This window comes from Rhinolophus sinicus, linkage group LG01 (genome assembly GCF_036562045.2).
Source record: "Rhinolophus sinicus isolate RSC01 linkage group LG01, ASM3656204v1, whole genome shotgun sequence".
In the NCBI taxonomy this organism is placed as follows: Eukaryota; Metazoa; Chordata; class Mammalia; order Chiroptera; family Rhinolophidae; genus Rhinolophus; species Rhinolophus sinicus.
Window position 1 is genome coordinate 1851126 of NC_133751.1, and position 23686 is coordinate 1874811.

General features: G+C 49.3%; 1 protein-coding gene across 2 annotated transcripts in view; it reads right to left on the bottom strand.

Annotated features, from left to right (window-relative positions):
• TRAPPC10 (trafficking protein particle complex subunit 10) overlaps positions 1–23686 on the bottom strand; it is an 84659-nt gene that overhangs the window by 22291 nt on the left and 38682 nt on the right. Inside the window, exons 5-13 of one of the 2 annotated variants that reach the window (XM_074324482.1) lie at positions 19843–20038; positions 17344–17455; positions 14791–15038; positions 7257–7403; positions 6567–6681; positions 5521–5597; positions 4652–4743; positions 2054–2194; positions 1631–1743 (exon numbers count right to left, since the gene is read on the bottom strand). In XM_074324482.1, coding sequence (XP_074180583.1) covers positions 1631–1743; positions 2054–2194; positions 4652–4743; positions 5521–5597; positions 6567–6681; positions 7257–7403; positions 14791–15038; positions 17344–17455; positions 19843–20038 — 1241 coding nt within the window. Of the gene's footprint in view, positions 1–1630; positions 1744–2053; positions 2195–4651; positions 4744–5520; positions 5598–6566; positions 6682–7256; positions 7404–14790; positions 15039–17343; positions 17456–19842; positions 20058–23686 lie in introns of both variants that reach the window. The other variant, XM_074324484.1, reaches the window with a different exon arrangement.

The window sequence follows — 23686 nt, forward strand, 5'->3', positions numbered from 1 at the left end:
CTATCTTACTCACGCAGAGATGCCCAAGGAACGTTGGCAGGAAAGGCGTAACTGCGTAGTGTCACATGCCACACATAGCACATGTGGCACACGGCTCTATCAATGACCAGTTCGGGCACACTACAGAATCTAAACAAAACAACAAAATGCCCCTGACACACCCATCCAAGTGGCCTGATTTGAATGCAATACAGCAGGGGTCATGATCATTACCATGTCATCTGAAGCCCAAACCTAGGAAAACACTGGCTTTCAGTGGTTAGTAAGCGGCACAGACTGAACTATGTTCCCTCAGTTGAAGCCCTAACCGCCCCCCTCTCCTGCCACATAAGGACAAATCAGAGGCCTCATCAGAAACCAACCCTACTGCGCCCTGATCTCAGACGAGCAGCCTCCAGACTGTGAGAAAACAAATGCCTGTTGTTTAAGCTGCAGCTTGCGGCCTTTTGTCGGGGCCACCGAGCTGACTAAGGCAGTAACTATTGTAAATAGCACTCTTCTGGATAAACTGAACTCGAGGAGCTGGGTGTACGACCTATTTAACCTTCCCAGCTGCATCAGCCATAAAGTACAGAGGCCCAGACATCCGGCCTGAACCTAAGCCTTACAAATCTCCCTCCCACTGGATGCTCCATGAGGAAACAACAAATCCCAGAAGGTGGCACCATCTGAGACAACCGGATTGTGTCTGTAAAATGTCAGTGTCTTACAACCCAAGTCACACAACTGATGGAAGAAATAAACATACTGTGGTCCATCCACACGATGAAATAGTATTATTCAGCCATAAAAAAGAATGACATACCGACAGGCTACAACATGAATGAATCTTGGAAACAACACTATGCTGAGTGAAATAAGCCGGTCATAAAAAAATCATGTTGTTTGATTCATTTACATGAAATACCCAGAATCGCTACCTAGAAAGTGGACTCTGGTGATGGCTGCACATAGCTGCAAATACATGAAAAGTCACTGAACTGTACACTCAAACCAGCGAATTACATGGCCTGTGAATTCTCTCTCAATAACGCTGGCTTGTTAAAAAAAAGGTCAGTGTCTGGAGAACAAGAAAAAGAGGCGGGAAGAACTATTCTAAGTTAAAAGAGAACTGAAATACAATCAACTATGATATGTAGTTCCTGATTAGACTCTATTGCAAATAATGGAGAAAAACCGTTTTTGAGACAATGAGATTTTAATTTGGGCTACTGAGTAGCTGATGTTAGAACCTTGCGGATCTGGGCATGGCTGGGGACAGCCCTGTTCTCAGAAGGTACATGTTACACTGTTTCAGGGTTAGGGTTACACATGGGCTGGGGTTGCTTCCAAGTTCAACAAAAAGAAAAAAGTAAAAAGAAAGAAACAAGGTTTCTGGTTCAATCCCCACATGGGCCACTGCGCCCTCCATAACTACATTGAAATAACTACTTGACTTGGAGCTGGTAGGTCCTGGAAAAACACACATAAAAAAAAGAAAAAAGAAACAGACACATGTTTGCTGCACACAGTCAAATGTTACTAGTTGTTGAATCTAGGTGGTTAGTGTATGTTATACATTGTGTTACTTTTTACTTTTCTATGATATTTGAAAATTCTCCTAATCAAAAGTTTTAACAATTAGTCTTACCTGGGCTGTTTGGCTGTCTGCTGGCAAAATTGAGTATCTCTTGGCAGAAGTATTTCCGTTCCTCTTCCGTTAAATGAGGATCGCTGGCCAAAAGGCTGCTGGTCTGCAGGTAGCTGGAGTGGGAGTCAAGGCACTTGCAGGGAGGGCCTACACCCAGGGCGCTGCTGTGCTAACAGCAACTACAGGCCCCCCCGGACATTCACAGTGCAGCCCACCTGTTTTTTTAAAGCTACTAGGAACTCCCAAAGGGATCAAATACATGGAGTAGACACTTAGCTTACACTTAACACGGTACGTGTGTGCAGGTAGGCTTTTTGTCTCCTAATTATTGGGTGCTTCTTAAACACGCTTTTGTGGGCATTGGTGCTGTTCAAACAGAAAGCGGTTTTCCTAGCTCACTGACATACTACACTGAAAGGATACTTCTCAATTTGTCCGAGGTGTTTGTGACATTCGGCCAGTTGCTTCCTCGTGTGTGTGACAGGTAATGCCCAACCCTCAGCCAGGTAATTCTTCAGTGCTCCTTCAAGGTAGATTTCCGCCTTTTGAGGAGACTTTTTCTTCCTTGCAAATCAACAAACAGAAACTTTCATTATGGTTCATCATCCACAGACTCGGACGTACTCTTTCCCACACACCCTCCGCCCTTCACCCCCCCCAACCCCCACGACCTTTGTACCATCTGCAGACGTCCTCTGCCCCCTGCCCTGGTGTGACAGAGCACGACGTCAGTGGCACAGACTGAGGACCGGGCTCACGGCGACACCCCATAGTTTGCCTGGCGTCATACACTAGCCAGAGAACTTTCACAGCTGAATCTCAGGATCTGGAAGTGAGGGCCGCACTCACTGTTTCAAGCTGACACATAAAGACCCCAAGGGCAAAAGAAGGAAGGATTTGTCCACAGGCACATGGCCAGTTAGCAAGGAAGCTACGACACCAGGGCCCAGTGCCACCTACCTACTGAAGACAGGAAAACAGATGCAGTCTATGTGGCCCAACTGAGAGGGCAGCTCGGGTCAACTCTGCAACTCAGGCGAACAGACTTACAGAGAACTACGGAGAATTTAAGGAGCAACACTTCTCACCCAGGAAAGGATTTGCACTCCCAATTTAAAGCTGCAAGATGTTCAGCATGGAACACAGTTTAAAGCACCATCAGGGAGAGCTTGCCAAAGCCTTGGACAGCATGGCTCCCCTGACCCTCCCCGAAGCTGGACCACCGAGTCACCGAAGGCTAACTCTAAACAGGCCCCTTGGAAGGCAGCCTGGTGCTCACCACCTTGCTCTTGAAGCAATGACGTTTCTCAAACTCTCAAATCAATAAGTTCTAAACCTGCCCAACTGCATGTTAGTTTTTCTGCACTTCTATGGTCCTCTCCTACCCCTCCGCCATTAAAGCGGCCCGAACCGTCAGTACTTCTTCATAAGTACCTCTAGCTGAAGATTCTTACTTCCTGCAGACCCTGCACCATCCAGCCCTGGAGATGGAGGCTGGTGGTCACCCAGCCGGACTATGGCCCAGCTGGACCCAGGCCGGCGTCTTCCCACTGTAGCTCCTGGCCTCAGAATGGACTGGTGTTAGGGGGCTGCACGGACAGCACCTAAGATGGGCTTCTTTGCTCCATTTACTACTAACTTACTCCGGAGATCACGGGATGGGGCTCATGAGAACCAAATGCTCGCCCTGGCTCTGCCGTTAACAAGCTGTGACACCTGAATTGGTACCTGATTCTGTATCTATGTAAATGCTTTCAAGTCTTTTATTTATGCTTATGAGTTAAAAGCGTAACTCTAGAAATCAATAATGATACCCATATGAAAAATAATACCCTGGAATACGATAATCAGTTTTGTTGAATTTATGATGAACTTGCAATGACGAAGAGTTCTTGGCCTATGAAGATGCATGAATATCGTAAATTTGTTACCACTACATAAAATTTCTTGTACCTTGTATCTGTTCTTGTGTTTTATAATTATTTGTTACATAAAATTTCTTGTACCATAACATGTTAAAAAGTAAATGCTAAAATTTCTTTATAACACAAAACACAGGTACCTAAATGTAAGCAAATAAAAATTTGAATTAAAAAAATTAAAACAAAAGATTTTTTTCCCCTGAAAGTTTGGGCCCAAAATGTGGGTGTGCATTATCCACGGGAGCGCATTATACAGGGCAAAATCCAATATATCTCTCTCTAATGCTTTTAAACAGAAATTACACTGCTGGCGGGGTTTCTTTTCTTCTATAGGCCGCTTTATCAAACACACAAGAAATACACTACGTCTGGAGTCTTTTCTGTGGACTCTGACTCCAAAGCTGGAGCTACACTGGGAAACGTCCCCTGCATGTGTACACACCGTCATGTAATCACGGGTCCCCCTCTCACAGACATAACACAAGTGGTTACTTTACATCCCTGGCCTCCAGGCTTTCAATCGTCCAGGGGGTACTTCATACAGACCAGAGCAAATGCTACAGAACAAAATATTCCCAATTTAGCTGTCACTGGACGTAGCTTCTTCAATATTTCTTCATAATTCTTTAATTAAATAAATGTAATCATCCTACCACATATATTACACATAATACCTACATATAAACATTACATATTATATATAAGTTCATTATATTAATTTAATTAAATAAAAGAAACAGAAAGATCCATAAGAGCTACCGTGTTTCCCCGAAAATAAGACCTAACTGGAAAATAAACCCGAGCATGATTTTTCAGGGTGCTATCCCCTAAACATACGCCCTAATGTGTCTTTTGGAGCAAAAATTAATATAATACCCGGTCTTACTTTCGGGGAAACGGTATTAAAAGTAATAGCTGAAAATATTTCCATTTGGTTTTCAGAAATTGAACAGAAAAATGATGACGAGTGGTTAGCAGATGCTGCGTTTTTCATGCTACACATCTATGTTCACCCCATACTAATTCCATACATGACACACCTTCTCTTACTACACATGGGAAATGTTTGAAATGCAAAGAAAAGTTCAAAGTCAATTACATGTAAAACTCAGCCAGATCCTTTCCAACGAACTTAGCAGATCGAATCCTCCCAATACTCGTATACATTTCAATGGTAGCATGCGACAGGTCCTGTGGGAAAGGAAAACAAACACGTAATTCTGTACTTTCATTTCAATGCTAGACAAACCCCACATTTATTTACCCAAATGTGAAGCAAAAGACTTATGAATATAACATTATTTTTTACTTTGTTTCTACTTTTTATGGCATATGTAATTTATACAAAGTCGTTAACTTGTACATAAAATTATGAAGCATAATAAAAGAAATATGAACTCAGCAGGCACAGAATATTTAACTTTTCAAAGTACTTTCCATATGTGGGTAACATTTCTCATATTTTTCTCACTCTTTGGGTAACAGGGACAAACTATGAGAGGCTGCTATGCAATACTCTTGCATTGACCATAACTCAGGTACGGCCGACTCACCGAACTTCTACCTACACTGCTTTCGACGGTCTCTCGCAAATGTAAATCCTTTAAAATCGGGCACAATAGCTCTATTCAAGTCCAAACTATTCCTCTGTCCATAGAAAACCATTCCTTATCCTCTCTTACAATTTCCGTTCTACTGAATGAGCCATAAATACCATTCTGAATAAAACTATAAATACCCGAGGATGCTTTGATGTCTCCTAGGGCACCGTGAATACTAATAAACATTTGAAGATCAACAACTACTGCAGGTGTGACCCCCGACTCCCCAGGGCACCAACGAAACTGCAAGGCCGACTAGCAGGAGGTCCCCACCCCAGCTCATTCCCAAGGAGGAAGGTCAGCAGTCACCAAGTGTCCTAGAGTCGGATTTTCTGTCAAGGGCAGATGGGGAACATGAAATACTTACTAAGTAGTGTTTTTCAAAAGCTTCTACTGATGACAATGCTTCTTTGAGTTTCTTGTAAGGACTCTGAGCTGTGTTGGCTTAAACAGAAAGAAATAAGAGTCCTTACTCATTTTCATTACGTCCAGTCATGTGAGCTTACGTTGCCCCTCACCTGCCGCAGGTGGACAGATGACTTCATGTGACACTTGAGGAAATTACACACAGCCATGCTGGCCGAAACTGCATAATTACCTATATTCTTGTCCAATTAATATATGCATGAAATAGTCTCACCCTACATGTAATACTTTTAGTTTTGACTGAGATCAGAATTTGTAAAAGTATTATAATATAAATCCTCCAATGAATTAAATTACTGCAAAAATGATCTGAGGTGGTCTCAAATATTACACATTTCCCCTTTCAAATGTAGTCGATTTAGTGGGGTCCTTTCAGTTCTTCAGGTATTCTTTACTTTAGCACCTGTTTTCCTAAATCAGACTCATCCCTGTACTCGCACCTAAGAGAACCAGCAACGCTCCTTTCAACATGCTTTATTCCCTAGGAGTAACTCACTGAGTGAAAGGGCTTGTCTGGCCATATTGTTAGAAAAGCAGACCATCTGCAATTCCCAGGGAGACTGGTGCATTTAAATGTCGCATGGGCTGTAAGTCATGATCAGCTCATCTAAGCCTAGGAAGCTCAAACACATTTTTAAGAGTCCTTTCGACAAGTCCTTAAACTATTTCTAACATTTTTTTATGTTACTAAGAGGTAAAATACCCTGCATATTAATCTGGTCAGCTAATAATGAGTATAATTTCCCAAACAGTAACTGCAGTGTTAGAACCTGAGTCACAGGTGCCAAGTTACAAGCGACAATTTTATTTCTTTCTTTCCTTCTTTCTTTCTTTTTTTAAGGCGGGCGCAGCTCACAGTGGGCCATGTAGGGATTGAACCAGCAACCTTGGTGTTATTCGCACCAGGCTCTAACCAACAGAGCTAACCGCACCCTAATTTCATTACTTTCCACTGTACCACCTGCAGAGGTTCATCTCGGAAAGTACCTGTTTCAGGTCGCTCAGCTCCCAAACCCGCCAAAAGATTGACTGTCCTATCGAGGTCTTCTGAGTTAGGGCCTTTTTCTGACACAAGTCCACACAGGTAGCCCAAGGACTTCAGCTGTTGAGATAAACCCACAATTTCAATTAATTTGCCATAAGAGTCAGCAGAGACTATGAATTTAAATATAAAAATTAAAATCTAACTGAATTCTAGAAGAAATTTAGCTTTCCGGTCTAACTGATTCTCATCTGTACATGCAACTATATCAGACGCATACATTCCACACAATAATTCTCAGAGTGGTTCTGAGGCCGGTGCTTCTCAGCCTGCACCCTTCACCTGCCGACACTCTCCCAAGCTCTGAAGGTCTCACACTGGTCTGCACCCCATGACCCCCATCCCACAGCCTACCCTGCTGCACCCATGGGGCAACCATCAGTCACTTAAACAGAAGCCACCGGCATTTCTACACGCTTCCCTTTGCGCCCCATTCCTGCCGGCAAACCACAGCTGTAGCACAGACACCTGAGTAAAGCGATACTTCAGGGACCATTCCTTTAGTCCACGATTGCCTCGAGCCACGCCCGAAAGTAACCAGAACTGTGCAAGGAGTCCCCAGTGCACACGTCTGCGAACGGCTTCCTCTGCCGGCCCCGACGGCTCAGCCCACAGTGCCCGCACACCCAGACTACCTTGGCCGTGGCGTAGCTCCACAAACCCACGGTGTGGCCGATGTTCGAGTCCATCTGTGCCCGGTCACAGCAGCCTTCTATCCTCTGCAGCACCTCCAGGCAGCTCAGGAACACCCAGCAGTCCAGCGCGCCGGGCGTGACCGACACCTGCACGGGAAGAGCGGGCGCGTGACGAACGCGCTGCACAGGGCACCCAACCCTGCTCGCTCCAGCCTCCCCGTCCAAGCAGCCACCGTCTAAAGGTGCTGGCACCCACCAAACTACAGCAGAGGAAAGGGGACCGTAATACTCGTTATACCCGGGCACCTATGGAGAGGAAAGGCATGACCTAGGTCCAACTATGTGATTTGGTCTTGTATTTGGATGCTGACGAGTGACTTGACAGGGCTGTAACTTCAGAAATAGATTTTTAAGCCTTGTGAAGAAAGCGGGCCTATAAAAGGCCACTATCATCCTTTTCTCTAAGTGTGACAACTGGTCACACCCCACTTTGAAGAGCACACATTACGGAGGAAGTGAAGACCTCAGATGACTTCAAAAAAGGCCACACGTAATCCTAGAAATCAGGATACTAGGTAGATGTTAGATGACATTTAGGATTTTCTGTTAGTGTTTTAGGTGTGATCATGTTTGTAAAAGGGGGCTCAGAGATACGCACTGAACCACTTACACACAAATAAAGCACGACGTTTAGGATTTTCCTGAAAAATCATCCAGGGGAAAGCGGACAGGGACAGAGATGACCTGAGTAAGAGACTAGCGGCATGCTGGCTGGTGATGGGCACCCATAATTCGTTATGTTATCGTCTCTACTTTTGTATGTATTGCCACTAAAAACATGCCGTTCCATTAAAAAAATAATAAAACAACTGTGGCATTATGCAAAAGCATTTACTGAACACGATCGAGTCTAATAACTAAGAGGCACTTGTGGCCACATTTTAGCATCTCTGAAACAGGAATGTGTGTCACAATCTACGGCATCTTCATACTCACAGCTGACAGTGCTGACTACACATGTGGCACTCACATCATGGGGTATCTTACAACCGCGCCCCAGTCCGGATGAGACGGTAACTGGTTTATTCAAAATGGGAACCTAGAAGGTAATTCTCCGACAGCTGACGAGGGAAGAGCTGCACAATGCTGATGAAACTGATTCAACACACCATGAGCGCAAATAAAAGGACCTGGAACCAACTGGAAAGAACCAGAGTGCCATTAAATGTTCCTATAAAAGCTGGATTGCCCGGTCTCTGAAAAATGAGAAACTATTCAGATCCTTTGAAAGATCAGCACAGAAAACAATTATATGGTCCAGACAGAGCTGGTCACAGGACGCAGCTTTGGGACCCGGGACAGAACACGTCCCTCCCTCCCTAGTCAACCCAGGGCGGGCTCTGAGGGGGCTGGCATCGCCGAGGGTCCTCCTGGTTCCCAGGGGCCAGGCGACCTGGGTACTTTGGCCTCACAAGACACTATCACACAGGTACCAAGCCTGTGGAGACCTGCTCACAGGCCACGTCCCAAAGCTTACGGTGGTTCCGTGCAGGGAGGATGGGGGATGCACACCGAGCAGGGCTGTCCACAGCGCTTAGGTTTAAGAGTCTTCCGACTCAGACGACTCCAAGGGAACCCAGGAGTCACAGCAGGAAGCCCTGTGAAGGGACAACCGGCGACTGCTGGTATGAGCGGCCAGGTGCAGGCCGGCTGGTTTCCACGACCAGGGCCCCCACACACCTGGGCGCCAGGCTGCTCTCCAAGCCCTGCGAGAGTGACAGCAACAGAGAACAGCAAGGGACCCCAGGGCACATCTGCGTGCGTGGGAAGAATCGCAGTCACACGCCATGATGGAACAGTAGGCTACTTTGTGGAAAGATTACAGAACAGATGTTTTCTTGGTGTGTTTGTTTTCTGCAAAGAGCCAGTCCCACTGGAGTAAGTTTGAAGAAAAGCAGGTAAAAAGCACCACTGTCCAGCAGCAGCAGCTTCTCTAGGGGTAAAAAGGCAGAACTAGTGGCAGCCCCTGGCTGCTACTGAAACGTCCCCTCCCAGGCTGGGGGAGGGCACAGCCAGCACGAGGGCACGCTGACACAGGCGCTGCTGGGGGCTCCAGCCGCTGTCCACACACGGTGGTGGCTTCACAAACTGAAACCTGAAGCTGCCTGCCAGGCCTGCCCAGTGGGAAGCCACGGCACGCGCTGCTTCCAGCACACGGCAGGCTCAGCAACAACACTGCCGAGTGCCCGTTTGCAGATACTTGTGTGGCTTCTTCCATTCCCTGTCATACACCGGTTTAAATGTCAGTTTTCACTGGAGGACACCTGCACGTTAACCAGCAGGTCATATGGCATCTTGTGACACCTCTGATCTGTCACTTCCTGGTGACATTTACCTCTTACGTTGCCACTCACTGTGTGTCCGTCTTAGCTGCCAACCAGAGCCCAGTCCCCCAAAGAAACCAGCTACCCTGTTTCCTCTCCACACATTTCAGAGGCCTGGCGGAGCCGGGCTCCACACAGCACAACTTTGGCTGTGGCTCATCATTTATGTAAAATATTATAGTAATACTTTTTTTCACGGCTTTAAAAACTAAGTTCCAAAATACACACCGTGAGGTGTGTAAAGGGCAGAAATCCTAAGTTTACAGCTCACTGAAGTTTTACATCTGTCACCACCACTCAAATCAAGAAATGACCATTTCCATTATTCTAGAAGTTTCCCTCGGGCCCCTTTTCCCAGTTACGACCTAGCACCCGAAAGCAGCCCCTATTCTGTCACCAGCAATGCCTTCTGCCTGACTTGAGCTTCATACAGTCACACAGGCGAGCCCTACTGCACGTGGCACCCTCGTGGGGTGACCTTGGGACTGTCAGCAGCTTGCTCTGCTCCCCTGCAGGCATCAGGCCTTCCCGATACGTGCGACTCATTCACCCACCCCTGCCCATGGACGTTCGGGCTGTCCCCAGGGCTTGTGCTCCGGGTACAACGGTGTGACTGTCACCCGTGTGGGGAGGGAGCCTTCTCAGGCCCCCACGAGCCAGGCCCCTGTGCTTGGAGCTCGGGCAGCACCGGTGCCCCTCCCCAGGGTGCCTGCTCGTGCTGCCTCGTGGCCCACTCTCCTCTAGCGGCTGCACAGGGCAGGGAGGGGCCGCAGCAGGTGTCCCTAGTCTCCCGTCCAGATGCAGGCGGCCAGTCAGCCATGCTGCGCAGGGGCAGTCGCACCAGCTTTCTCTACTCCCAGAAATTCCCATCAGAGCAGCGGCTGGGTCACAGGCACCTCTGCCCTTCCACTTATCTGCCCGTGGGACTCACTCCTCCCTAGGAACGGGGTAGCTGGGTCACAGGACAGGCATGTGCGTACTAGGCTTTCGGAGACACCGCCAAAGGGTTTTCCCAGGTGGTTTTCCAAATCTACATGTGTTATCACCAAACCCAGGTTCCGATGCTCCTGTATCCTCACCAATGTTTGGAACTGTCCATCTTTTTAAAGACTACTTTATCCATTAAGGGAAAGTTTGAAAATTTTTTAAAAGTCCAATAAACCTTGGGAAAGAGTGGTTGTTCTGCAGCCCTGGTACCAAGTAACCACTAGAACAGGTGTAAACCTGTGCAAATGACAGCGAGCTCACCTCGGAGCCAACCCAGGAGCGTCGGCCCCTGGCCCGAGGGGCAGCCGACGTGGGACCTCCATGTTCGACAAACACGCCAGCAGTGCCAAGTGACCTACATGGGTCACCCAGGAGCCACATGTCTGCGGACAGATGCAGCCTGCATCCCTGAGAGCCGCCAGCCCAGAACCACATCCAGGTCACCCAAATCCAACAAAGAGTGAGCCTGCACTGGGCTCGGAAGGCCGAGCGTACCCGGCAAAGCTCTGGGCTGTCATGTTCCTGGCACCAGGTGGTGTGCTCAGCGACTCTTGACAATTCACAGTCCCTAATGAAAAGGATGCTGAGACTTTTCCAGACTTCGGGGCTAACGTCTTAATCGTCACCTAATTTCTTAATCTACATTCTTTAGTTTTCCTAAAGCCCCCACCTCTCCCAACAACGGTATTATTAAACAGCAAAAGCTGTTTCACCACTTTCAAAGCCTAAAAGGAAAGGCATTCTTTCTATTCTTTCTTCTGTTAAACCTGTGTTTCTTACATAATCTGAATACTGAAAACCACAGCGTCCCAGGTGAACCCCAACACGCCCACCCCCACTGGAGGAGCACAGCTGCAGCAGCCCCCACTCGGAGCTCCCTGCCAGTCTCCAGCCCCCTCGCAAACCCAGCACTGGCCAGACCTGCACAACAGACCGTTTTGCTTAATCTTGAACTTCGCATACGTGGAAACAAAACATGTGCATTCTGTGTGTGACTTCCTTGGCTGCACTTGACATTGGGGAGGTCCACCCACCACGAGGTGTCCGTGGTCCTGCTCATTGCATCCTGGGGCGTGATGGACAGTTGGGTTATTTCCAGTTTCTAGAAACTATGAATAATGCTGCACGAGCACTGCACTTGCCTTTGGGGACACACACGGATGTGTTTCTATCTACACCAGGGGTACATGTATGTTACGCTCCCACAGACACTGCCAAACAATTTTCCAAAGTGGCGACACCAATCCCTCCACCAATGAACATGGTCCAGCGTGTCCACCCTCCCACTAGCATCTGCTGTCCAGCCATCCTGGGGGGGAAGGAGGTAGCATTCCACTGTGGCTTTCGTTTGCACGGCACTGATCAGCGAGACTGAGCATCTTTCCATGTGCTCACTGGTCAGTGCACAGTGCTCGCTGGTCACTGCACATGTGCTCACTGGTCACTGCACATGTGCTCACTGGTCACTGCACAGTGCTCAGTGGTCACTGCACAGTGTTCACTGGTCAGTGCACATGCTCGCTGGTCATTGCACAGCACTCACTGGTCACTGCATACCTTCTTTTCCTATTTTTCTACAGATTTGTCAGTGCTTCCTAAGTGACAGGTTAGTTCTTGTGCATTCTGGATCCGAGTCCTTCCTGACCTCACATCCTGCAGACCCCCCTTTGCCCCTCCCACCCCCCATTTGCCTCTTACTCCCTCAGGGGCATCTCCTGGGAAGAGAAGGGCTCACTTCCAGTTTATCACCCTCTTCCTTCCTCCATGCTTGCTGCCTGCGTGCTGATGAATACCTGCTACCCTCAAGACCATGATCTCTCCCTCCCACCTTATCTTCTAGAAGTTTTCTTGTTTCATCTTTCAAATTCAGATCAAAACTCCACCTGAAATTAACTGTGCATGGTGGGAGATCAAGACTTATTTTTACATACAGATATTCAGTTGACTCCGAACCATGTAGTCACTGAATAAATTTTTCTCTAATCCGTTTATTTATAACAGACACGATTAAGTGTGGGGACAGCGTCCACGCAGGGAAGGAGCAAGATGACCATGACCATTTCGCTCAGACGAGAGCCGGGTGTGCCGAGCAGGGGGCGACACGAAGCTCCGGGAAGCCGTGCCCCCCGGACAGCCATGCCACCTCCCCCCGGACAGCCATGCCACCTCCCCCCGGACAGCCATGCCACCTCCTCCTGGCACGTCCTCTTTCTGGCCTAAGGGTAACAGCCAGCTCTTTCCATGCCCTTCCGCGGTGGCCAGAGGTCTGACAGGACCCAGGCGACAAGCTGTGTGCTGGGAGAGCTGACGAGAGGCCATGGGCGAGCGGGACACCACCAGAATGGACTGGGCTCACCGGAGCGAGAAGGGATCCAGGGTCGGACAGCGGAGGGAAAGGCATCATTACCCCTACTCCGCTGGATGTCCCCGCTGGCCTCCCAGATGCGCTCTCCACACTCTCCCCCTGCTGTCCTATGTGATGCCTCAAGGGGCCCCCTGGCCTCCAGCTTCCAGAGTGCCCTGGGGAGATGGGAGGGAGGGAGGGATGGAGGGGCTGCCCTGCTGCCCTGTTGCCTCCTTCCCCGGGACCACTGGCCCCTCGCTGCGCCCTCAAGGCCACTTGCTCTGCTGGCTGCCAGCCATGCTCTGACTAGTCAATCTTCAAAGGCAAAAAGCAGAATTTGAGAAAGAGTCTCAAGTCCTTGCATTTGTGACAGGCTGGGCGAAGCACAAAAGGGGCTGGCTGGGCACCACTCTCTGTGGCTCCCACGCCTGTGCCACGCTGTGCAGCGCTGCCTGATGAGCCCTCCTGGGCTTATCCCAAGTTCAGTGCCAAGTGTGACCTCCGTGGGCTGTAACACACACCCCACCGCCCCCAGTCCACTAACCAGACGACCTCTCTAGGTCGGGCCAGCTCTCCAAGCACACGTGAACGGACGCTTGTCCAGTGAACAAACGGCTGCCTCACAGCCTCCGTCTGCACAGCAAGATCGGAGCAGCCAGAGCAATGACCGAAACGTGCTCGGCTACAGGCAGCCGAAAGGATGTTATTTCAAGGTGGAAAATGTTCTTTTTCCTCACGTGCCTGATTAGATGTCTAAGGCAAGAAAAATAGTTTGCTAAAAACTCTTAAATTCTTGGGTTTGTGACTCAGTGGGGCTAGGCAGTTCTTTAGAAATTAACTAAAATGATTTCTCTCCGTTTGGGTTAAAAACATGTTGACATTTCTTGAGATGGTTTTGAACCAGGCGTTGAGCCTATTATTTAGTATTGTAGGCACATAAAAGAAGAGTCACTGCTTTATGAAAGACAATCCCTCCCAATGGCTTAGCTGATCCAGTAACGTTATCTCCTCTAAGACGCTGGTGACTGCGCCCCTCCCCTCGGGAGCACGTGTGTGGGCCCGGACAGCTGGCTGGGGAGCTGCTTCTGGGACGACTTACGGAGACCACTCTCCTCAGGTGTGAAGGGTACTAGACCACTCACTCGGAGAATCCTCTGAAATGAATATAACGTTCTGTATGTGCTCGTGTGCATTTTTCTGGGTAAGGAGGTCGCTGAAACAAAATGGTGGGCACCCAGGCGAGAGGCATGAGGTTCCTGAGCGCCCTGTGGTGTTTAGAGTCCACAGGCAGGAGAAGAGCTCGGGAGCCCTTCTGCTCTCCAAGGGCAGTGCTTCCTCCCTCCAGGTAGGCAACGTGAGGCCTCACTGGGCTTGCCTTCACACACAAAGCACACGCGCAGGCACACTGGGCCTTCCCTGAAACTCCGTGCTGCGGACCCCGTGGCACAGCCTGCCGTGCGTGCCACACAGTGAGCAACGAGGGCAGTTCTGACAGAACGGGGCCTGGGGCTGCACGCCCACCCGGGGCGAGTCAGCTTTACCAGTGGAGACCAACTCCCACGGAACTAGCTTCAGTCCACCAGGAAACTGACCTAGGAGGCTGGCCTCGGGCCGACATGCTCTCACTGCACCACGCAGAGAGCAGCTTACTTCGCAGCCATTCACTCATCACTGTCGGGAGTGCCTGTGCAAGTAACACGCTGAGAAGGAAGGGCATTCAGGAAGATGACCGCTGCCTATGCAGCCCGCTCAGGGCCTGGGAGGTCGCGGTCGGGGCAGTGGGGACACGCGGAAGGGGCGCGTGGGGAGGGCGACTCACGTCCAGCAGCTTCAGCTCCTGCACACAGCTGTGCAGCAGCTCCAGGGCGCGCTGCGCCACCTCCCACGGCCGCTGCAGGAAGAGCAGCAGGGTGCACTGGCGAGAAAACAGGTAGCTGCGCAGGTCCAACAGCGTGGCTTCCTGCCTCTGGATCAGCTCGCGCTTCTCCATGTCTATGGGCTTCCGGAGGACCAGTCCGTTCCAGCTCTTCACCGGCTGGCAGAAAAAAGTCAGCCAGTTGGCACCATCTAGACAAACACACATCATGAAAGGCGCTGACTACAGTCCTTCCCCTTCACCTTCCAGGCTCGTGCGCAGGACGATGGCGCGTCGGCACCAACGGGCAGCTGACGCCCTGGCTCCTCCCTGACCACTGGCCCTCCCCTTCGGGTCGGCGTGGAGCAGGCTAGGGGCTCCGGGCCAGGCAGTCACCCCAAGCCCCCCGCAGGACTCGGCACTGATGATGAGTGCAGAGTAACACGGCCGAGGCCTTGGCACGCCGCCGTACTGTGCCAGGCGTTGTGCACAGTGACAGACTGAGGGCTCAGGGAGCTCGAAGGCGGGTGCGAGGCCTGGCGGGCGTGGGCGGAGCACTGTCTCCCTGCGCCCGAGGGCGGCCTGCTCATGCGGCCACGCTGAGCGTTTGGTCCCCCTCACCTCACACTCCACCATACTCTGCTGTCCCTAACTGCACCGTGTTGGGCAGCAGGAAGGGACAGCAGGCGCAGCAGCAGGAGCACCGGGGATATTCTTGTGGTGAAAATCTCCAGCAAGGCTCCCGGTTTTAACTTACAACCCCAACACCCAAATATTATCTTAAGACAACATAAGAATCTACAATAACAAGTCATTCAATTTTTATGAAAGAAAATTCCAATCTATTTTCCTCACTTCCAAAGCAATGTCATATCCATTTCATTCTATGCTCACGTCAGAAGGACCCAATGCTGGCGTCTAACGCCACGGAATGTCTGAGTGCCACCTACAACCCCCAGCATGCGCTCCGGTCTTGACCCTACACTCCGAGCTGACAGGGCGCACACCAAGGGCAGGGCCAGCCCACCCCCCGGAGTCCCGGCCCTCAGGACGCTCCTGGCTCACCCTCACCTGCCGTTCAGGTCTCTGTGCCAATGCCAGCTGCGCGGACACCCTCCAGGACTGTCCTAAAATTAAACAGCACCTACCGCCTCCCTCCCCCCTTCCCTGTATCTTTTCCTGCAGCCGGCTCTTATTCTATTACCACCTAACTTTACGTTAATATTTATCTTTCTGGGGCTGCTTCCCCTTCACGTAAACTCTATGAAGGGAGGGATTTTGTTTAATTCCCCACGGTATTTAGAACGGTGCCTGGTGCACAGTGGGTTCCCCACAAGTATCTATGGAATGAAGGACCAAAAACGAACAACCTTATCATTCAGCTGCAAAACTTGGTCCAGGCTCACTTCTGGATTTTAAATGGCCCCAGATTTATTTTAAAACTGAGAGAACAAAGAAATCTTGGAATGTGGAAGATTATTTAAAAGATATATGTGTATAAAACAAATATGCAAAATATAGGAAATGTAACTTGACCTCTTCTAAATTTTTAAAAATGTAATTAGTAAATACTTTGCTTTGGTTGTATGTTTACATTCGTGCCTTAGCAAAGTCAGAGCTCCAAACCCGGAGGCAGTGAGACCCAGTTTGGAGTGAGACTCGGCGGTGACACCTCATCCTCACGTCCAGAGCATGCGCAGCGCCCGGGCCCGGGCAGACTGGCCCAGGACCTCAGCTGCCCGGGTTTGCTGGCAGACTCTGGTTCTCTGACATGACTCTTTTCTTCGGACACCATGACAAGGGTTCTCTCAAAAAGAACACCAACAAAGACGTCTATTACAGCCCCACTGTGGTGTGAAGAGTGGCAACAACCCAAATGCCCAACACCAGGTGTGGCTGATAAACTAGGAGCCCACAATGCGAAGCCCAGGCAGTCGGGGACACAAGTGACTGAGACCCTCGCCCACTAACGGGCGAGACGCCTGCGATGGGCCGCAACAGGAACAACAGGCTGCAGACAAACATCCACAGAGAGGATGCGTGTCCATCAAAGAATCAACCAAAAAACAGTGAGGGCGATTAGAAACGTTTTCTTTGTATATGGTTTCACTGCGCTAATCCTGCACTTTTAAAAGAATTTAAGAAATCATCTGAAAGTTTCAAAGAAAGATGAGCACCCATTACAACGGTGTCATATACAGCTCAGTGCAATGAGCACTCAGATACTACAAAGACGACCTCCCCACAGGAGTCAAATTCCCCACTAAGCTGTAGCAATGACACTACAGGTGAAAAGCAACTACTTAGGACTTAAGATTCTTCCGAAAGTCAAAGTGACTAATTCTTAACTCTTGTTCATTTCCTAGTGGAACCGTGGGAATATTTCCTATATAATTTACGTAAAAGCAGTAACAAAAGATGACTGAATCCTGTGGTGAATAAATGGCAGCTGCCATACTATTGAAAAGTGGGGGAACCACTGTGACAAGGACGTGCTCCCGAGATGTCAGCACTCACCACCAGCGCCGAAGTTGACCACGTACTGCGAGAAGAGGGCGTCCAGCTCGTCATACTGCACTAGCGCGTCTTCGAACTGCTGCAGCATCTCAAACACAAACGCAAGCTCCTCCTGTTCACCCAGGAAGTCCAAAAACACAAACACAAATCAACTTTCTGAAACACGATATAGAAACAGCCCTAGAGATGACACCAGAGAAAGGCACGCGGCGTTGACTGATGCGTGGACTGTGCTAGTAAGAGCCAGCGTGATGACACGTCACCGTTTACACAGGCACAGAGGACCAAACGAAGCAGGCGGCCAGGAGCGCTGGGAAGCTCCAGGACCTGTCAGCAGCACGGGACAGTCACCCTCCAGTCCCTTGTGCTTCCCTTGCCATCTCAGACACACGTTTATAACTGGAATTCTTCTGTGAAACAGCTGGGCCTTCGCCTCCATTTACTCATTTAACCGCTAGTTCTTTCTGTCCATGTAGACTCGTGGGCATTCAGTTTACTCCCTGGGTTAAAATCCGATTCTGTCCTTTATGTTGTGGCACAAAACTGGTCCAGCTTTGGCCACGGAGGCTCCTTTAGGCGCTGCTTCTGTCCCTCTGACAGCCTCCCATCTTTTCTTGTGCACTTCCTTACTTGCTGGTTCTACAAGATATTCCGGGTCCATCCTGTCTTTTCCCGGGCACCAGCCCTGGAATCAGCCACTTTTACAAGAAGCCCTGGCACCTTAGTGGACAATGGAGTCTAGAAACCAAGATCTCGGCACTAGGTGTGCTCATTACAATTGAGGTGTCATTTTCTTCTAGGTTCTGTCAGAGGACACAGCAAGAAAATGTATGTATATGATTGTGTACTAACCCTTACACACACATGCCCCTATATTTCTGAATTAACTTATCCATCCATCCATCTATCCATCCATCATCCACCCATTTATCCATCCATCCACACACTCATCCATTAATCTATCCATCATCCACCCATTCATCACCCACGCATCCATCCATCCATTAGTCTGTCCATCAATCCATCCACCCACACATCCATCCACTAGTCCGTCCGTCTGTCCGTCCATCCATCCACCCATCCCATCCATCCATCCATCTACCCACACATCCATCCATTAGTCTGTCCATCAATCCATCCACCCACACATCCATCCACCCACCCACCCATCCCATCCATCCATCCATTAGTCTACCCGTCCATCCACCATCCATCTACCTACCCATCCAAACATCCACCAACCACGGGTTCACAACGATACCTCAGATTCCAATCCAACACCAGCGGTTTCATTTAGACCCTCCCCCTTTTCCTTTTTTGTTTAATAAGCTCGAAGGGTGAAGAGACAGGCCCTCTGAAGGGTCTGCAGCAGGTCAATCATACGGGAAGTTCCCTCATGTGGAGCAAACCATCCAAATACACTACAGCATAAGCATCAGAACAAGAGATGAACTCCGCAACGTGCAGAGTTGGTTTCTATTCGTCCCAAGTGCAGTTCTGTCAGTAACTGAAACACAGCGCCATTTAAACGTGAAACCCATGGTGACGAAGGACAAGGAACCCTAAGGGCAACATTCTTGTCCCTGTGCAGAGTCAGGAAGGCCCCCTCGTCCCCGAAGCACACTATCACACATCCCTGTGTTCACTTACACCTTTCCTTCTTCAAACAGAAGCAGGGCTGTCACAGACAACAGCTGTAAAAACTAGACACGTTCAACAACAGCAAAGAACTAGCATGAGACTGTCTGGTACTGGAGCCCAAGGTCACGACCCAGTGCGGCGGCCGCGCCCCTGCGAAGTCAGGCCCTGTCGCGAGCCAGGCAGCGGGGCCCCTGCCCGTCAGGCCGGCACCACTGCTCGGGCGCCTCTGGACAATGGAGTCTAGAAACCAAGATCTCGACACTAGGTGTGCTCATTACACCTAGTGTTGGCCTGCGACACCAACAGCCAGCACCACGCTGAGGACAAGGTCATCTCGTCAAGGGCGAGATGCCAAGCTGAGGCAGCAGGGAGTTGATGACAGCCACTCAGGGGACCACCTCTGGCCCTCTGCTTGATGAGCCAAGAGACTGAAACGTCTGTTAGCTACGCTGTTCCCCCAAAATAAGACAGAGCCGGACAATCAGTTCTAATACATCTTTTGGAGCAAAAATTAATATAAGACCCGGTACTTACATTATATCATTATATCATATCATATCATATTACACCTGGTCTTATAGTAAAATAAGACCGGGTCTTATATTAACTTTTGCTTCAAAAGACGCATTAGAGCTGACTGTCCGGCTAAGTCTTATTTTCAGGGAAACACGGTAGTACATTGTCTCTTGGTTTTAAAAACTATGCCAATTAGAATCACCACAGAGAGCCGCCTTACTTAGAGACTTAGAGAGAGAGAGAGAGAGAGAGAGAGAGAGAGAGAGAGAGAGAGAGAGAGAGAGAGAGAGAGAGAGAGAGAGAGAGAGAGAGAAACTGCCTAGCTCCATCTCAGTCAAGTACCTGAACCATGAAATATTCACAGAAGCTCCAGCCAGGCTCGGTCCTCTTCTCCCTCAAGGTTCTCATGTCATCCTCAAACTTGCCTAGGTTTTTGGTAAACGACATAAGAAGCAATGTCCTGAGTTTGGTCAGGAAGGCGTTCCAGGATTCCTGAGTTCGAGAAGAGTCCTTTAGGGGGTCGGAGAGCACGACGCACCTGCGGAGACACGGACGGACTACCTGGGAAATACTCTCCAAGCACAGCCCCACTGCCCCGCTGTGCCATCCTCCGGAGTGTAAACAACTGCCTCCCTCCACGCTTTCCTTCCCTCCGTCCCTCCCTCCCTCCTTCTCTCATTAACTGGTGAAAGAATCAGGCGAGCAGTGAGAAATCAGATTAGGAAAAGGTTAACACCACATGAGCAGTAAGTGCTATTCCAAGGAGACGCTCCAGAACGGACTGGAAAGGAGGAGAGGGTTACAAGCTTCGACTCCGACTCTGGGTTCTCTGTACAAAAGGTGACCATGTCACACTCACTTCTTAAACCTTATTTCCCCTGCCCCCCTTCAAAAGTCTCTTTTGGTTCCATGACAGGATAAAATTTAAATTTCTGAACATGGCATATGAGGACCCCTACAACTGGGTCCCACTCAGTCGTCTTTAATCCTTACGATCTCAGTTCAGCTTCGCATGCTCTTCCCTTTCCATCGAGCACGTTCCTACTCACACTTCACAACCCAGCTCAGCTGACCCGTCCTCACAACCCTCCCGCCACCATCACGCCCCAGGGCTTGTCCCCTGGGCCCGTGATTACACCCCTAACCCAGTAAGCGCCACGCTGTTAACACCTCCTCTCTTTGTAGGCCTGTCTCTCCCCCCAGACTGTGAGCTCCTCCAGAGCAGGGCGAGTAAATGATAAATAAATAAAGGCTTAGGAGAACAGGCCTAACATGGAGGCACGATACGTTTCTCTACACAAAGACTGCATCTGTGGTGGGAAAGCATCAGAGGCTTAACACTGCAAGAGAGTCCAGTGGATCTGGAAACGACAACGTATCCATCCAACAGGCTGGGCAAGGCAACTTTCTTCCCTATAATAATTTAGAAAGACGACGAATCAATCTGAACTCAGAAATAATTTTACAATATTAATGCTCTGAGCCCCAACATGTGTCCTCAGTTAAGTCTACCTGCTTGACCAGCGACAGGACCAGATCCTCAGTTTCCTCTCCCTGTACCCCTCACTCACACCCTTGCACGAAGGGCTAACTAGGGAACAACACGCCACTGGACAGAGGGGAGCAGCGCACGGTCTAGGTGACTCTCAGGTGGGCAATCAGCACACGGAGAAAATGCAAAACTCAGGAGCTGACTTCAATTCCAGTCACTCCACCCCCCTGCACACTGTTCCTTCTGCTGAGAGACAGAGGGGTCCAGCCAGCTCACTCCTGAGCCCCCCCAAAAGACTGCCATGTATTTAGTCACCATCTGAGCGGTTAGGAGCTACGGCTCAGCGGTTCCTCCTTCCGGCCCTCTCCAGGACTGGAGTTCCAGGTTACTCCCGACAAGACACAGGAGAGCCCCCCTACCTCCAGGGGTGGGTGGGAAAGGAAACGGACACCGACAGCAACCCCCGAAACAGTGTTTTCCTCAGTGACCGGGTTCTTATCACTCGGACCCTATACTCATCATTATCTCTACCCCGTATTTATGTCCTTCAACTTTTGCTGCTTCTAGACCTTTTGATAATTAAAAAGCACGATGTTTCAGAAATTCCCATCAAGCCTAGATGGTTAACTCGGAAAGGGAGAGCCCCAAACAGCTGCTCAAGTCAGGGGAGGTGGGGGCCAATCGGGAGAAGAGCAGCGTCTCAGGGTCCTGGCTGCTCGGCCGTCCTGGGCAGCTGCTCAGAGGCGCAGTGTCACCAGGAGCTGCAGGCTGGGATCTCCGCCAGTCAGGGGACAACTAACAAGGCAACCCTCTGACTCAGGCATACTTACCCACTGCCTGAAATGCACCAAACTGTTACCAAGCAATTTTCCTTTTAGGGATTTACCCTAAGGACGCATACAGTATCAGAGCTAGAGAGATCTTTATAACATTGTTGTTTATAATATTAAGTCAGCAATAACTTACAAGCCCAGCAGAGGACTGTATAGATAAGTTATAGTACACTGGTAACTACAGAATATTAGAAACTCACCAACAATAATGGTGTAGGAATACACTGTAGGAAAAATTGTCACAATGTATTTAGGGGAAAAGGCAGGTATAAAACATTACGCATAATACATTACACATATGTCTGCAAGTCCGAAAGATACATATCAAATATTACAAGTTAATATCTATTTTCTTTTTGCTCATTACCTTTTTCAAATACTTCTACAATGAACATGTAAATATTTATAATCAGAAATTAGAAAAACAGTAAGCCACTTTAAGACCAGGTTCCAATATCCCCAACAGCAGAAACGACACAGTCTAATAAAACAATTGTCAATACGGATGCTACTAAACTCAAATTTATGAAAATCTGACCCAGCTTTTTACATTAAGAAACATAGACTTGTCCAAGGTGGCTTTTCAAACTAACGAAAATCAAAATGTTAGGAGGCATGTTTAAATACTGAAGATAAAATGCTAAAAATTTCAGTAAGTTAAATTTTACAGATAGTCATTAAAATCAAGTTAGTTTTAAATGGGCTCACCAGAAACATACTTTTGGCAACTAGATAAAAATACATAACTTAAAAGTAATCAACAGGTACTTTGAAAAATGTATTACAGAATTTGAACATTTCACAATGTTAGACTACTACACTCCATTAATACCAACTTATTTACCTACTAAAATCCCCAATAAATATGATGTCTTTTGTTATATTAAAAGCACTCCAAGGCCACTTTGTTTGGTTTTCATTCGTCCGTGCTGGCCCATCCTCCCTTGGCCCCTCCAGGGCTGTGGCAACCTGCCCTTCCTGCTCTGGAGAACACACTCGGTCATGGCTCACCCTTGGAATTCCTTTCGAATGTGTGAATAAGAGACCTTAGAAAAAAATCCCACAAGTCCAGATTGCATGAACTTTTTCTAATATAAACCATCAGATCAACAAAGTATAAACAAGGCACGTTTGGACACTCCTGAAAAGGAAACCCACGTGTGGCGTCCCCGGAAGAACTGTGCATTCACTGCGTGGCCTGACACAGGCACAGCACGGAACTAGGCAGCCACGTGGCAGTGTGGGTGGTGCCCAGGCCTCACCCCCGGGCGCCCCTAACTCCACTCCTTGGCACCCTTTCCCCTCAGCCCCGCAGCTGCATTCTCAGGGCAGCTCACCAGGCTCCGGCCGTACACCCTGAACCCTCTGTCTGAGGACATGCGACCGTAGTGACCCCAGGTGTGATCACCTGGGTGTGAAGCAAGGTCTATCTCTGCCACTGGATCACGTGGTACCAGAGCGGGGACCAGCTCCCCACTGCACCCCAGGGCCTGGGTGAGCTAAAGTGCTAAAGTCTGAGATACACACGAAAACTGTCCGGGCGTTAAGCAACATGCTGGTCGGCACGGCTGGGAACGGCACACTGACAGAGGAAGTGAGCCACCCCCAAGAGTGCAGGGCCCAGGCAGGGAAAGTCGGAGGGGAAAGTCGGTCCACGAACAGCGTGACCGCCAAAGCGTCAGCTGTCCCTTCCCAGTTTCTGAAGGAGATGAGTCAGCAGTTTGTAACTTCTGCTTTTAGGAACTCTCACTAGGTGTTCAAAAGGTCAACGAACAAAACAGAGGGTCCCAAAGATAAGACCTTGAAGGAATCCTGCTTTTCACAAGGCCTGCAAGACTCCTCAAAGGCCCCCCTAGGCGAA